The 14,152-nt window shown below is 41.7% G+C and overlaps 1 protein-coding gene across 1 annotated transcript; it reads left to right on the top strand.

The window, feature by feature from the left end:
- Positions 1–10,190: 10,190 nt before the first annotated feature.
- LOC117478996 lies at positions 10,191–13,304 on the top strand. Its single transcript, XM_034125994.1, has 6 exons — positions 10,191–10,220; positions 11,313–11,358; positions 11,681–11,772; positions 12,085–12,195; positions 12,311–12,587; positions 12,756–13,304. The coding sequence occupies exons 1-6, from the start codon at positions 10,210–10,212 to the stop codon at positions 12,864–12,866; spliced, it is 648 nt and encodes a 215-aa protein (XP_033981885.1). The 5' UTR covers positions 10,191–10,209; the 3' UTR covers positions 12,867–13,304.
- Positions 13,305–14,152: the final 848 nt, after the last annotated feature.

Raw genomic sequence — 14,152 nt, forward strand, 5'->3', positions numbered from 1 at the left:
AGTTCCAGTTTCCTGTACATCGAACCATGCATGTACTCTGTTCCACATGTCTTCAGTCAGTTCTGGACCCCATGACTCGGACACTAGTTCTACCAAGGCTCATTAGAGGTAAGCAGTGGTAGGAGAGTGGAGTTATCTTTGTATTTAGGCTGCAAGTCGACAAGAATAGATTACAAATCGCTTAAAAAATTGTTCAGACAAGAGGCACCATGTGTTACGCAGGTGTGGCGCTGATATAGTCTATATAATATGCGGTTGAACATTAAAATTACATTATTTCCGGTGCAGAGACAAACACTCGAGGTGGATGTATAAAGTATATACTGGTGTTAATAAAATATAGCGTATATCCCTCAATTTATCGACAATAAGAATGACAATACATACTTCCGGGTGTAAAGTAATATATCTATCATACTGTAGCAGGGTGTCCGCGGGGTCTCAAACGGTTGTCTCCTGTGCGCTCCTCTTCCTACTTGGCGCACCGGTAACATGCTCGTGCACACAAGAGGCTGAGACCTTAGACTGAGCCGCCGAATCCCTCGGAACATCATAAAAGCCATTTTCAACGGTTTTCTGGTGAAAGATTAACTAGCTACTGGATGAAATAATATGACTGGTGGCATAGGTGCGAAAATTAAACACTTTTTGAAAAAAATATTATGATAAAATATTTTTATATATTTATAATTCTGAAAATATTACGATAAACTTACAGCTATTTCGCGGCCCGGCAGTAACACCTCCGCGGCCCGGTACCGGTCCGCGGACCGGGGGTTGGGAACCCCTGAGCCACACCACTGTGACCAAACCAGCTATCCTGACCAGCTAAAGTGTCCAAAACCCCTCTTAACCAGCAAACTAATCCAGCCTAATATTGACTGGCTGCTAAACCAGCCTGACCAGCCTTGTTGGTCTTAGCTGTTTTTTTCAGCAGGGAATGCAATTAATCGCAGAAAATCCTTTGATTAATCATGATTAAAATGTTTAATTGTTGCCCAGCAATAATAAATAGACTTAAGTGTTACCAAAGACTTTAACGTGTTACCAAAGAGTTTAAAGCAGGTGTGTCCAAACTTTTTTCACAGAGGGCCACATACAGAAAAATATACGAAGGGCTGGGCCACTCATAAAGGTGAGGTATATCGCCTCGTAAGTTAAGTTATAAGTTATCAAAATGTAGCTAAATTAGGCTTGATACATTAATATGCTTTTAAGAAAAAAACAGCCTACATCACAGCTCTCTCTATCGGGTTTCATTTATCTTGTTGGCAGCTCATCCCTTAAAAACAGAAGTCTCAGAGTGATTATAATAACATGAAATATGGGTCTATTTCAAGCTTGTTATGTAAATAAGTTATTTGGCTTTTTTTCATCAACTAAGATTTGTTAGAACATTTTATCAACATGAATTGACTGAATTTATTTTAAAAGTGAGCTTATTAACACATGAACACTAGTGTGTAATATGGTTGTACACAGGGGTTAAATTGGGCCGGGGCTGTCCGGGGCGCGTCTATCGTTTTTCCAACCCAGTTTAGATCCCACTTCCGCGTTACGTCACAGCATCAACCTGGCGTCACATCCCTATGGTTACATCACTGCCTCACGCGACACACCCGCGAAATCTGAATCTGACAAGCGAAATACCATCCTTTTAAACGCCGCATAATATACAATATACAATATAATAGTGCTTCTTTGTCAATATGACTGACGACCACACTTATGCAGTGCTGAGGTAATGTTAATTCATAATTTAATATTAATTCCTGATGGATATAAGAGGGATACATTAGCAAACATCTGTATATATAGCCTATATATATATGTGGTATCTTACCTTGTGTTATTATTACATGTTATTGCATTTGTCCAGCAGGGGGCAAACTCACTCTTGGTATTAAAAGAGCCTGTTGTACATGTTCCCAGGAGGAAGTCCCGGAAGTATGTTACCAAAGTAAAACCAGTTAAATCTACTCCTATGTTGTGGACATACAATTATTGATCACAAGATACAACATATTATTGGCGACGAGGATTAAGAAGAGGATTAAGACAAGGATCAATACGGGATCAAAGAGGACATGCCGAACGGACTGGTTAGCACCTTACATGCAGGTTTGGGTCGTTAGCGGCAGCTAGCTCAAATTATTAGCAAAGTCTGCGGGTGGAGGAGAGGATTCATTGACACACAATGGCAATGATTGGCACGCTGGCACCTTTTGATGCAAAAAATCAGAAGTGGGAAGAATACTGTGAGGTATTGGAACAGTTTTTTGAGGCTAATGAAATTGAAAATGGAGACAGACAAAGAGCCATATTAATAAGTGTTGTGGGATCATCAACATACAGCCTTATGAAAAACCTCCTCAGTCTGGATAAGCCCAAGGATAAGACTTACACACAACTTGTGGAGCTGCTAAAAAATCACTTTGACCCAAAGCCTAGTGAAATTGTGCAAAGGTACAAGTTTGACTCCCGCAACCGTGAGCCCAATGAGTCAGTAATGGAATACGTGGCTGAGCTGCGTCGGTTAGCGCAGGATTGCAACTATGGTAACACTTTGCAGCAGAGGTTGAGAGACAGGATCGTCTGTGGAATAAATGAAGATCGGATTCAGAGACGACTCTTATCAGAAGCGGATTTAACATTTGAAAAAGCATTGTCAATTGCTGTGGCGTCAGAGACTGCAAATAAAAATGCACAGGAGATACAAAGCCAAGGGGCCACAGCTAAATGCTTCAAAATGGATAAAAAGCCACAGGAGGCTTATGCACACAGAGAACCTACCAAAGAGTGTTACAGATGCAAGGGAACCAAGCATGAAGCAGCAGACTGTAAGTTTAAACAAGAGAAATGTCATTCATGTGGTAAAATAGGACACATTGCCAGAGCTTGTCGTAGTAGATCTACACAGAATGGAAACAGCAACAAAAATGCAGACCCAAAGAGAGAAAGGAGGCAAACCACATATCACCGTTCTCATAAAGTACAAGAGCAACGGAGCCAAAGTGATAGCTCAGAAGAAGATACATTCTTACTGAATAAGATGAGGTTCAGATTGGGACGCATGAGTGAAGTGCACCTGAGACGAGTAGACCCATACATGGTTGAAGTGAAGCTGGATAGTAAGTTTGTTAACTTTGAGATAGACACTGGCTGTAGTCTCACAATAATGAATGAACAGACATTTCAAAGACTATGGAAAGACACAAAAAGTCCATGTTTGAGACCAACAAAAATCCACATCGAGTCTTATACAGGTGACCCTGTTAATGTGGTCGGAGCTGCCCTTGTTAAAGTGAAATACAAACATCAAAGGCGGTACTTGCCCCTCATTGTGGTTAAAGGGGACGGCCCCAGCCTGCTGGGAAGAGGCTGGCTGGAGGAAATACATCTGAGTTGGAAAGAAATCAAGCTCAGACACAAATCCAGAGTCCTGAAACACCTGAAGACAGAGGACAAATTGCTGCAGCAAGTACTCAGCAAACATGAAAATGTCTTCAAAAAGGAGCTTGGCACACTGAAAGGTATGAAAGCTACCATCCATGTAAAGGCTGATGCAGTCCCTCGTTTCTTCCGTCCGAGGTCTGTCCCGTACGCCATGCGCACCAAAGTAGATGAAGAAATAGACAGATTGTTGAAAGAAGGAGTAATCTCAACTGTTAAACATGCAGAATGGACAGCACCAGTGGTTCCAATACTGAAGCCTGTTGGGACAGTAAGGCTATGTGGAGACTACAAGCTCACTGTAAATACAGTTTCCTCACTTGAACAATACCCCATACCCCGAATGGAAGACCTGTTTGCAGCACTGACAGGAGGAAAACGGTTCACAAAGTTGGACATGAGTCATGCATACCAGCAAATACTCATGGATGATGAATCAAAGAAATACTTAACAGTGAATACGCACAGAGGCTTATTCACATACAACAGACTGCCTTTTGGAGTAGCATCAGCCCCAGCTATATTTCAGAGGACAATGGAAGGTCTCCTGCGAGGCATTCCTTTTGTGGCAGTGTATTTAGATGACATCCTGGTGAGCGGTGTGGATGAGGAAGACCATCTGCAGAACCTCGAGACAGTGTTGGCAAAGCTGGAGGAGGCAGGATTGCGTCTGAGAAGGAGCAAGTGCACTTTCCTGGAAGAGGAAGTGGAATATCTGGGACATCGAGTGGACGCACAGGGACTTCACCCTGTGGAAAAGAAAGTCAAAGCCATCATGGAGGCTCCCAACCCCACAAATGTTACTGAACTCAAGTCGTACTTAGGTTTGCTAAATTACTATAACAAATTTCTGCCAAACTTAGCTACACTATTGGCACCACTGCATGAGCTCCTGCGACAAGATGTGCGATGGACATGGCAAAAGAAACAGGAAGAGGCTTTTAAAAAATCAAAGGCCCTGTTAAACTCAGCAGAAGTGTTGGTGCATTTACGGGGTGGGCGCTGTTTTATCACACGTAATGGACGATGGAACTGAACGTCCTTTGGGGTTCATGTCACGTACTCTAGCGCCTGCTGAAAAGAATTACTCACAGCTAGACAAAGAAGGCTTAGCAGTTATATTTGGAATCAAGAAATTCCACAAGTACTTGTACGGTCGAACTTTCACGATCTATACAGATCACAAGCCACTGATCTCTCTCTTCAACGAAAAGAAACCCATTCCACAGATGGGTTCCCCTAGAGTTCAGAGATGGGCAGTGCACCTGAGTGCCTATGAGTATCACATTGTGTACAAACCAGGAAAGAACAACGCTAATGCGGACGCATTAAGCAGACTGCCGCTGTCGGAAGATGTGCGAGAGAGTGAGACCGCAGAACAAGTGCTCATGATTGATCTTCTGGATGACACACTCGTGGACACAGCCAAAATAAAACACTGGACAGCTAAGGACGTAATATTGTCTCAAGTTCATGGTTATGTCCTGTCGGGATGGCCTTCAGTGACTGAGACTCCTCTCAAGCCGTATCATCAGAGGAGAGAAGAACTGAGTGTGAGGGATGGCTGCGTGCTCTGGGGAGCCAGAGTCATCGTACCAAACAAAGGCAGGGAAAAGATATTGAAAGTACTGCACCAAACACATTCCAGCATGTCAAAGATGAAAGGTCTGGCTAGATCTTATGTATGGTGGCCGGGGATGGACCAGGATGTAGAAAAGGAAGTGCAGTCTTGTGAGGAGTGCCAAAAGCACCACAAGTCACCACCATCAGCGCCATTACATCCCTGGGAGTGGCCGGAGTCTCCCTGGACGAGAATTCATGTGGACTATGCAGGCCCTTTCCTGGGAGAGATGTTTCTACTGATAGTGGATGCTCACTCAAAATGGATGGATATTTATCCAGTGAAGTCAGCTACATCACAGGTGACCATTGAAAAGCTGCGTCAGAGTTTCAGTGTTTTTGGACTGCCAAAAATGTTGGTGTCAGACAACGGAACCTGTTTTACAAGTGCTGAATTTGAGACTTTCATGAAACAAAATGGCATCCGCCATGTGAGGTCAGCACCGTTTCACCCGTCTTCTAATGGGCTGGCAGAGAGGGCGGTCCAGACCTTCAAAGGGGGGATGAAAAAGATGAAAGGTGAAACATTGCAAACTAGACTGTCAAGGTTTCTGTTCAGTTACCGCATCACACCTCACGCGACCACAGGCCTGTCGCCTGCAGAGTTGATGATGTCAAGGAGACTCAGATCTGCATTAGACCTGCTCCTGCCAGATGTGAAAACAAGAGTGCAGCAAAAACAACTAAAACAGAAACAGTCCCATGACACAAACAGGAAACTGAGAAGTTTCTCACCTGGGGATAAAGTGTTCATCAGAAACTACTCTTATGGACCTAAATGGATCGCTGCGGTCATCGAGAGCTCATCAGGTCCAGTGTCATATACAGTGATCATTGGAAGTGGTCAAGTCGTGAAGCGGCATGTGGATCAAGTAAGAGCCAGATTAACAGACACCGTGCCCTTAGAGCCGGTGCTGGACTCCAACAGAGACACTGTGGTTCCAGTGACAATCGAGCAAGAAGGACCTCCTGCAAGTGAGCCAGTGGTTCTGTGTACTCCGGTCCCGCCGGACTTGCCTGCTACACCCGTGGTGAGACGATCAGAGCGCGAGAGACAGCCACCTGTGTACCTGAAAGACTTTGTTAAATAGATCAAGAGATGTTGTATTAATAGAGCAGCATAGTTCTCTGATCTCACTTTAAGGAAAGGTTTAGAATGTTAATCTTTGAAAGTGAAATGGTTTATGCCAGTACCTCAAAATGTTGTGTAACGGGAGTATGTTATACCCCCACCTTCGGGAAGTATTGTTAGCTTAAAGGGGGGGAAATGTGGTATCTTACCTTGTGTTATTATTACATGTTATTGCATTTGTCCAGCAGGGGGCAAACTCACTCTTGGTATTAAAAGAGCCTGTTGTACATGTTCCCAGGAGGAAGTCCCGGAAGCATGTTACCAAAGTAAAACCAGTTAAATCTACTCCTATGTTGTGGACATACAATTATTGATCACAAGATACAACAATATATATAATGTTTCGTTTTTTTGTTTGTCATCTAACATATTAACGTTTTAACCTTCTGTTTAGGATGTAAAGGTATCTATTTAATATGTTATTTAAAGGTAGACATTTATAATATGTTATAAATGTCTATTTTGTTATATAATACAACATATAACATTTGACATTAATAACATATTAACGTTTTGCCATGTAAAAATGAAATGTTGGGACATTTATAAAAATGTATTCCTTTACATAAAAGTGCTTTCCAGAGGTGTAAGAAGTGATAAGATCTTGTACTTGAGTAAAAGTACCAGAGTGTAGAAATACTCAAGTATAAGTACTAAAGTATTAGCATCAGAATAGTACCTGAATAACTATAAGCTGTTTTTTTTGCTTTCATTTCAGACCTCGTGTTTTAGTGTGCTCTGGAGGCACACAGAACAATATAGAGGAGTACCCGCAGTTGAAGGTATCTGATAAGACCTATCTCTCAATACTATGATGAACATCAAATTACATTGAATGTGTTTGCTCATATCAATGCCTCACCTACACATCATCATCATCATCATCATCATCATCATCTAAACTATACCACTTAATAACAGACTTATTGTCCAGATAAAAGACAAGGCATTACAAAGAATAACATGCAAACACATGAAGTACATTTAAAGAGAATATAAACATGTTAGCATAACTATACCAATGTTTTAGGATTTTGAGGGTTGGATTTTTATTTTTCAGACTTTTTAAGCCTGCAAGTATAATGTGTATTCTACTCTAGTTCTAAGTAAAGTCAGTACATTTTAAACCTCATGGTCCTCTTTAGTTCTTCAGATCATGGCAAAACTCTTACTGGTATTCTGAGCTGACACAGTATTATGTGTGTGGATTTGAATGAATAGTTGTCTGTTTCCTTGTAGGGTTGGCTACCAGGTGAGTTCAGATACCACGTGTGCCAGTATGAAGAGGTGGTTTCACTGGGGGACCACACTGGTTTTGAGGCCACTTTGAGGCTGGATGTCCACACTGTGGAACAGGTCAAGGAGTGGGTACAAAAGCTGAAGGGGTCATCAGGGGTGACATGGAGGGTGGATGTTACCCGACCCAGGTTGGGGAAGCGGGTGCTTTTCAAAGTAAGTGTTGTCTTGTTGATATTTCTTGAAGTTACCTTTTAATTATCCTTTTTACTTTGACCTGTACTATAATAAATCTGCTTTATTTTGTTCAGGCAAGTTATAAGTGTCAGCATAGGGTGAACCCGAGAGCAGCCAAAAGCAGCAAGAACACCTGCTGTCAAGCAAAAATGCACACGACACTCAAGAGTACTCGTGGGGAAATGAAGTGAGTTTACTGATCCACATACTTATTATTTCACGTTTTGCTTTTTTTACATAATATTGATATATATATTGAATTATGTTATAGGACCGAAGACCCACACATGCCTGACCTACCATTTAAGGTTATTCTAATAAACAGGCACAACCACAATCTTTTTGTTTCGGACGCCATCCGCCACCGAGATGTTGGGGAAAAGGCAAACAACATACTCACAGGGCTCTTTGAAATTGCCCACACTCCAACATCTGCACTGGCGGTCCTGAAACACGACCTCCAAATGGAGTATGGGCAGCGTTATGTGTACGTGTCGGCCAACAGGGAGATTTGCCCCGACCTGCCTTATGTACAGAGGTGGGTATCACATCTGGAAACATGGTCAAGATACCTACTACCCACTATATAAATAACGATGCAATAAAAACTATGATGTATTCAGTGAATACAAATACGCTTTTCTACTGCATGTAAGTGACACCCATACCAACTAATTCATTTTCTACCCAGACTGTTCCACAAGGTGTGTAGGGAGGAGTATGGCACGCAAACAGGTCCCACGATGTTGGCAGCGCTCAAGCTTCAAGTGGAGATTTACAACAATAAGTGTAATGACACCTGTGCTCTCCTGGGAACAACTTCCCAGGGAGCTCCTCTTGTGGTTGTGTGTTCTCCACTCATGAAGAAAGTGCACCAACTGAAGCACAGTGGGGAGCTGTGCTTCAGATTCCTCAGGGAATATGGACAGGGAGAACTGCAGGGTATTCCTCCTCCTGACCCACAGCTGTGCAGGTGGCCTCCCTCTGGGCATTCTCCTCTGCCAGTCTGAGGATGAGCAGACTATTGCTCAAGGGCTGGAACAGCTCAAACAAGTTGTTGGAGAGAAGGGCTTTGCTGGCAGAGGACACGAAGGGCCACAACTGGTCATCACAGATGACTGTAGGGCGGAGAGGAGAGCTCTGGGAAAAGCATTTCCTAAGGCCACACTTCTCCTGTGCTCCTTCCATCTGCTACAAGCAGTTTGGAGGTGGCTGTGGAGCAAGGAGAGTGGGGTCACTCACGGAGACAGACCGGCACTTTTTGCCATTGTAAAAGAGATGCTTTACTGTCAGGAGATAGGCAGTGTGGATAGGCTTTACAGCGAGGCAAGAGGGCATCCAGTTGTAGCCAGGTTAGTGTTTAATGCAGACAAGTTAGTGATGTTTTGTTTAGCCATATGAGAGAAATTGACTTATTCTTATCAAATAACATCCAACACCCAATGTAATTAAGTGATTAAGCTTTACTGTTTGGATAATTTTTTCTTTTTTTAACCAATTGCAGGTATGAAAAGTTCCTCAGGTACTTGGACCGACTGTACACCAGAAGAGAGTTTTGGGCCCTCAGTTATATAGGCAGTTTCCTCACCAGAGGAAACAATACCAACAATTTTGCAGAAGCGGCAATGCGTGTCCTCAAGGACAAAATACTGCAGAGGACAAAGGCCTTCAACCTTCCTCAGCTGTTTGATCTGCTGACCTCGAGGCTGGAGACCTATTATGAGGCACGCATTGTTGATGTTGCCCTTGGACGCTGGGAATCATTCCAGCGAGCAAAATTCCTCCCCCAAGATGGCAACATTGCAGCATTGCATATTCAGCAGGTAATGGATATAACAGCTGAAAAAACATAATATGCTATAGGTTTATCACTACAGAATCAATACGCACATATGTCACTTGTGTAACAAATACATTTATCCTTGTTTGACTTGTGATTTTGCAGATTGAGGACAAGAAGTTTGTGGTGAAGGGATCTACACAAACTTATGATGTAGACATGGATTTGGAGCTGTGTTCTTGCCCTGCAGGACAAACAGGAGCGCCTTGCAAACACCAGGCAGCAGTGATGAAACATTTCAGCTGTTTGTCTATGGGCATAGATATGTCTCATAATTATTTGTGTGAACATAAAAATTATTTGTGTGTAAATATGTGATTTGGAAATGTAAAACACAATCCACAAATGCATTTAAAAGATTTGCAAACTCACAAATAAATTTGCAAATGTAAAACGGATCTGCAAATACGCTAAATATGTTCACAAATAAAAAAAAAGATCTGTGAATATCTCTTTATCATTTACAACTTTCGATCAGGCATTTGTGAATCCATTTTGTATTTGTCGACCAAAAATGCGCTTGTGGATCTCAACTCTCTGCTCGTGGATCTCAAATTTCTGCTTGTGGATCGTCTTTTTACACACACGGAATTTTGAGACAAACTTTCCTCTGGTCTCAGCTAAAATCTACTCGTGTAACTCGGTTATTTTCGGAAACCACGTGATGGCCTGCTGATGACGACATTTCCGCATGATTTCAAAGTAAGAGCATGATGGCTTGTTTAATGCTCTGTTTTTTTTATTATAATGAACAGCGAAACGTTAGATGCATTCTTTATCACCATCATCATCATCATGTTATGGTGATGCAGTTAGTTTGTGTTAGTTTATTGGTTCAATACAGCATATATCGAGCACTTTCGTAGGCATTGATGTTGAAGTACAGGCTACGCCACTTCGGGTCCCGGGGGAGCAGCTGGCAGCGAAGCAGCCCAGAGGAAACTCTTTCTTCATTGTTTTTTGTGTATTCAGTCAAAGTTACAAAGCACTTCACATTTTATTAATCGGCCTAATTTTACTTTACCAGTGCAGTAATAAAGTAATCTGTAGAAAAGCACCGTATTTAGGTCAGCCTTCATAGTAAGGCTACATTAAATGTTATAATATTCATCGTGTCCTTTCTACTGTATATGCATATATTCCTGTCTATTGCTTTCATTTGTGTTTCATGTTATTATGTTTATACTTGTTTCCACACATTTCACAATTTGGGATGAATGAAGTATCTATCTATGATATCTATCTATCTATCTATCTTTCTGTTTATATCTGTCTATCATATCTGTCTATCATATCTGTCTGTCTGTCTGTCTGTCTGTCTGTCTGTCTGTCTGTCTGTCTATCTATCCATCTATCTATCTATCCATCTATCCGTCTATCCATCGATGATATCCATCTATGATATCCATCTGTCTGTCTGTCGAAATGGTGTCAACCATCAAGACAACAATGCCTAATTCTGGATACCGCTTGGTGAAAGGGGCTCTTCTCACACAAGGACACAGAGTACAGTGGGACCGGGTCAGGGCATCAATGCACCGTGTAGACACTCTTGGTGTTTTGTCAAGACTAACACGTTTGGGTTGTGTGGTAAGACGCACATATTCTGTACCGTGTCCCAAATATCTGGTGCACATAGATACCAACCATAAACTTATCCGGTAAGTTCGAAGTGATTATTTATAGAAATTCAATGTTGTGTTTATTTGCCATTGCTATGGTCAGGATACGTTTTTGTAAGTAATATTGGGATTTATTTAAACATATGCTTCAATTGTTTTTTTCTTTTAACAGTTACAACATTGTCATTTTTGGAGGCATTGATGGCTTCTCCAGAAAGGTGTGTTACAATACTTAAAAATCTATACACACACACACACACACACACACACACACACACACACACACATACACATACACATACACATACACATACACATACACATACACATACACATACACATACACATACACATACACACACACACACACACACACATTTATATACATATGAGAAATGCTAATGTTTTTATCCAGTTAACAGCAAATTCACACATTATGTACTACACCAAACCTCTCCGACTTCAATAATCTGACCGCTATTAGTATTCCTTTCAGCTTTAAAAATAAATAAATGAATTGATTGTGTCTCCCTGATATAGATCATGTACCTTGGAACATCAAATGACAACTGTTCTTCTACTACACTGGCATTCTTCAGAGAGTCTGTCCAACAGTTTGGATACCCACTCAGGTACAAATATATGTCTAAAGTGGAGGTGAGGTAACAGTAGCACCACCTGGTGGCAGAACCCTACATTTAAAGTGACAGATGGTGAACCAAAAGCCGTAATCACACAGAACAGGTTACTGATTGAGGTTATGGGGAACTGTATGTCGTATTGTCGAATATATTCACCTAACCTGTTATCTTGATTAGTCAGCAATATTAATCTATCCTTCCTCTAACAAAATCAAATGGGTGGTTTTTGTAATACCTGCTTTTTAGAATCCTTTTTACATGAAATAATAACTTGTACATTTCATGAAGATTACTTTTCTTTAGAGTGAGAGCAGACCATGGTGTGGAGAATTGTGGGGTGGCGGAGCTCATGTTGACTGTGCGTGGGCCTAACAGTGGCAGCTTCATTTCAGGCAAAAGTGTGCACAATCAACGGTAGGGCATGTCTTTTGATTTTTGTATACATTGAAATATTTTTATATTTTTTTCCACATGCTGTGCTGAAAATGTTGAAATCTAAACCCCATTATTTAATTTTGTATAACACTAGCATTGAACGGTTGTGGAGAGATGTCTGGATGGCAGTCACCAGCATCTTCTACATTGTCCTGCACTCACTGGAGGATGAAGGGCATTTGGATCCCAGCAACAGTACCCATTTATTCTGTTGCCACTATGTGTTCCTGCCACGTCTTCAACACAGCCTGAAAGTGTTCCGTGATGGCTGGGACAACCATCCTTTAAGGACTGAGCAGAACATGACTCCAAATCAGATGTGGGCAATGGGAGAACTGCATAGTCCCATTCATGATCCTGATGATGTTGAGGTAATAACATCATAATTTGTATGGGATATGTGCATGGAGGAATAAATGCATAGGAATGTAGTGATACTTCTTTATTCTTCACAATATACAATACAATTATAACGGTACATAACAGCGGAAGAAAAGTATACATATTTTTAAAAAACTGTTTTGTTTTTTGTGACACAGAGATTACAGATCCCCTACATTGACTGGGAGGCCAGTGGTCATCTGCGTGAGGAACACTCAGGAATAGTTGTTCCTGTCACCCGGAGTCCTCTAACAGATGGAACACCTTAATGCTAATATTGACCCAATGTTAGCATCAGATTCCTTTGGAAAGGACATCTACTTGAACACATTACGGTTGGTTCTCTTTACAACTGGAAATTAAGAGCAATGGATCCATGGACTACCAGTAGCAGACAAAGTATTCAGATACTTGACTTAAGTAAAAGTCTTGCCTTTATAGTCACTTAAGTAAAGGTATGTAAGTACTATGAGCAAAATGGACTTACATTTGAAGTACTCATTATGCTTTTAAAGGTTCTCTGTATGTGTTTTGATTAGCTGCATTAATGTGTATGTGTCATTTCACTAATGTAGATGTTTATGGTTAATATTGACGAAACTTTGTAGTGCTTTTTATACTGTTGGCTAGTTTAAAGGTGGGGTAGGTAAGTTTGAGAAACCGGCTCGAGATACACTTTTTGTTATATTCCATGGAATGCTCTTAACATCCCGATAGCAATGAATATCTTAAGTGCTTTGACAAAAAATCCATAAAGAAATGTCATCTGTGGAAGCCGTAGTACTGTAAAAAGCACGACCAATCATTTTAGCCGGCCCGGCTAAAATAACTGGATGGCCTACCTACCTGCCTGTCAGCCTTCCATCTGTGCACAAACTTATCTCATGCCCTCATTGGTCATGTGCGCGTTTGTGTGTGTTGGAGGAGGGGCTCTGTAACGCAGCCTACACACGGCGGCGTGCGTTGCCGCTTGGCGGTGGGCGTGTCTTGAGCTTGGGGAGTTTACGCGAGCAACGCGACCAACAACCAATCACATGAATCTCCCGTGTCTCTCCCCAAGGGCTGGAAAATTGAAGAAGTGACCAGAAAGTCGGGTTTGTCAGCTGGAAAAAGCGATGTCTATTATTTTAGGTACTAAACGAACGGGGGCTTGCAAAACTTTTAGCTGCTGCAGGACACAAGAGTTTGCGGAAACAAACTACTTTTGCAGCGAGCACCGCGAGAAAAGCTACGCTTTGCTCCCAGAATGCAGTTCGGCGAATCGTGACGTCACCCCATTCAAAGTGAATGGGCAGAAGCGTTGAAGCGTCAACACACGCCGCCGTGTGTGGGGCCGTAAGGAAGTGGCAGATTTTCTCCGGTTGTCTATTTTCAAATTCTCCGCACTCGAGCTGGTTTCTCCAAAATGACCTACCCCACCTTTAATGTATACCAATGCATTATATTCTCATAAGTGATTATCTACGTTTCTCAGAGAAACAGCCCTGTTTCCAGCATTGTGACTATGTATTTGCAAAGGATGATACAAGCAAAACAATCTAATCATAAAATTAAA

Source organism: Trematomus bernacchii, unplaced genomic scaffold (genome assembly GCF_902827165.1).
Source record: "Trematomus bernacchii unplaced genomic scaffold, fTreBer1.1, whole genome shotgun sequence".
NCBI classification, from domain to species: domain Eukaryota; kingdom Metazoa; phylum Chordata; class Actinopteri; order Perciformes; family Nototheniidae; genus Trematomus; species Trematomus bernacchii.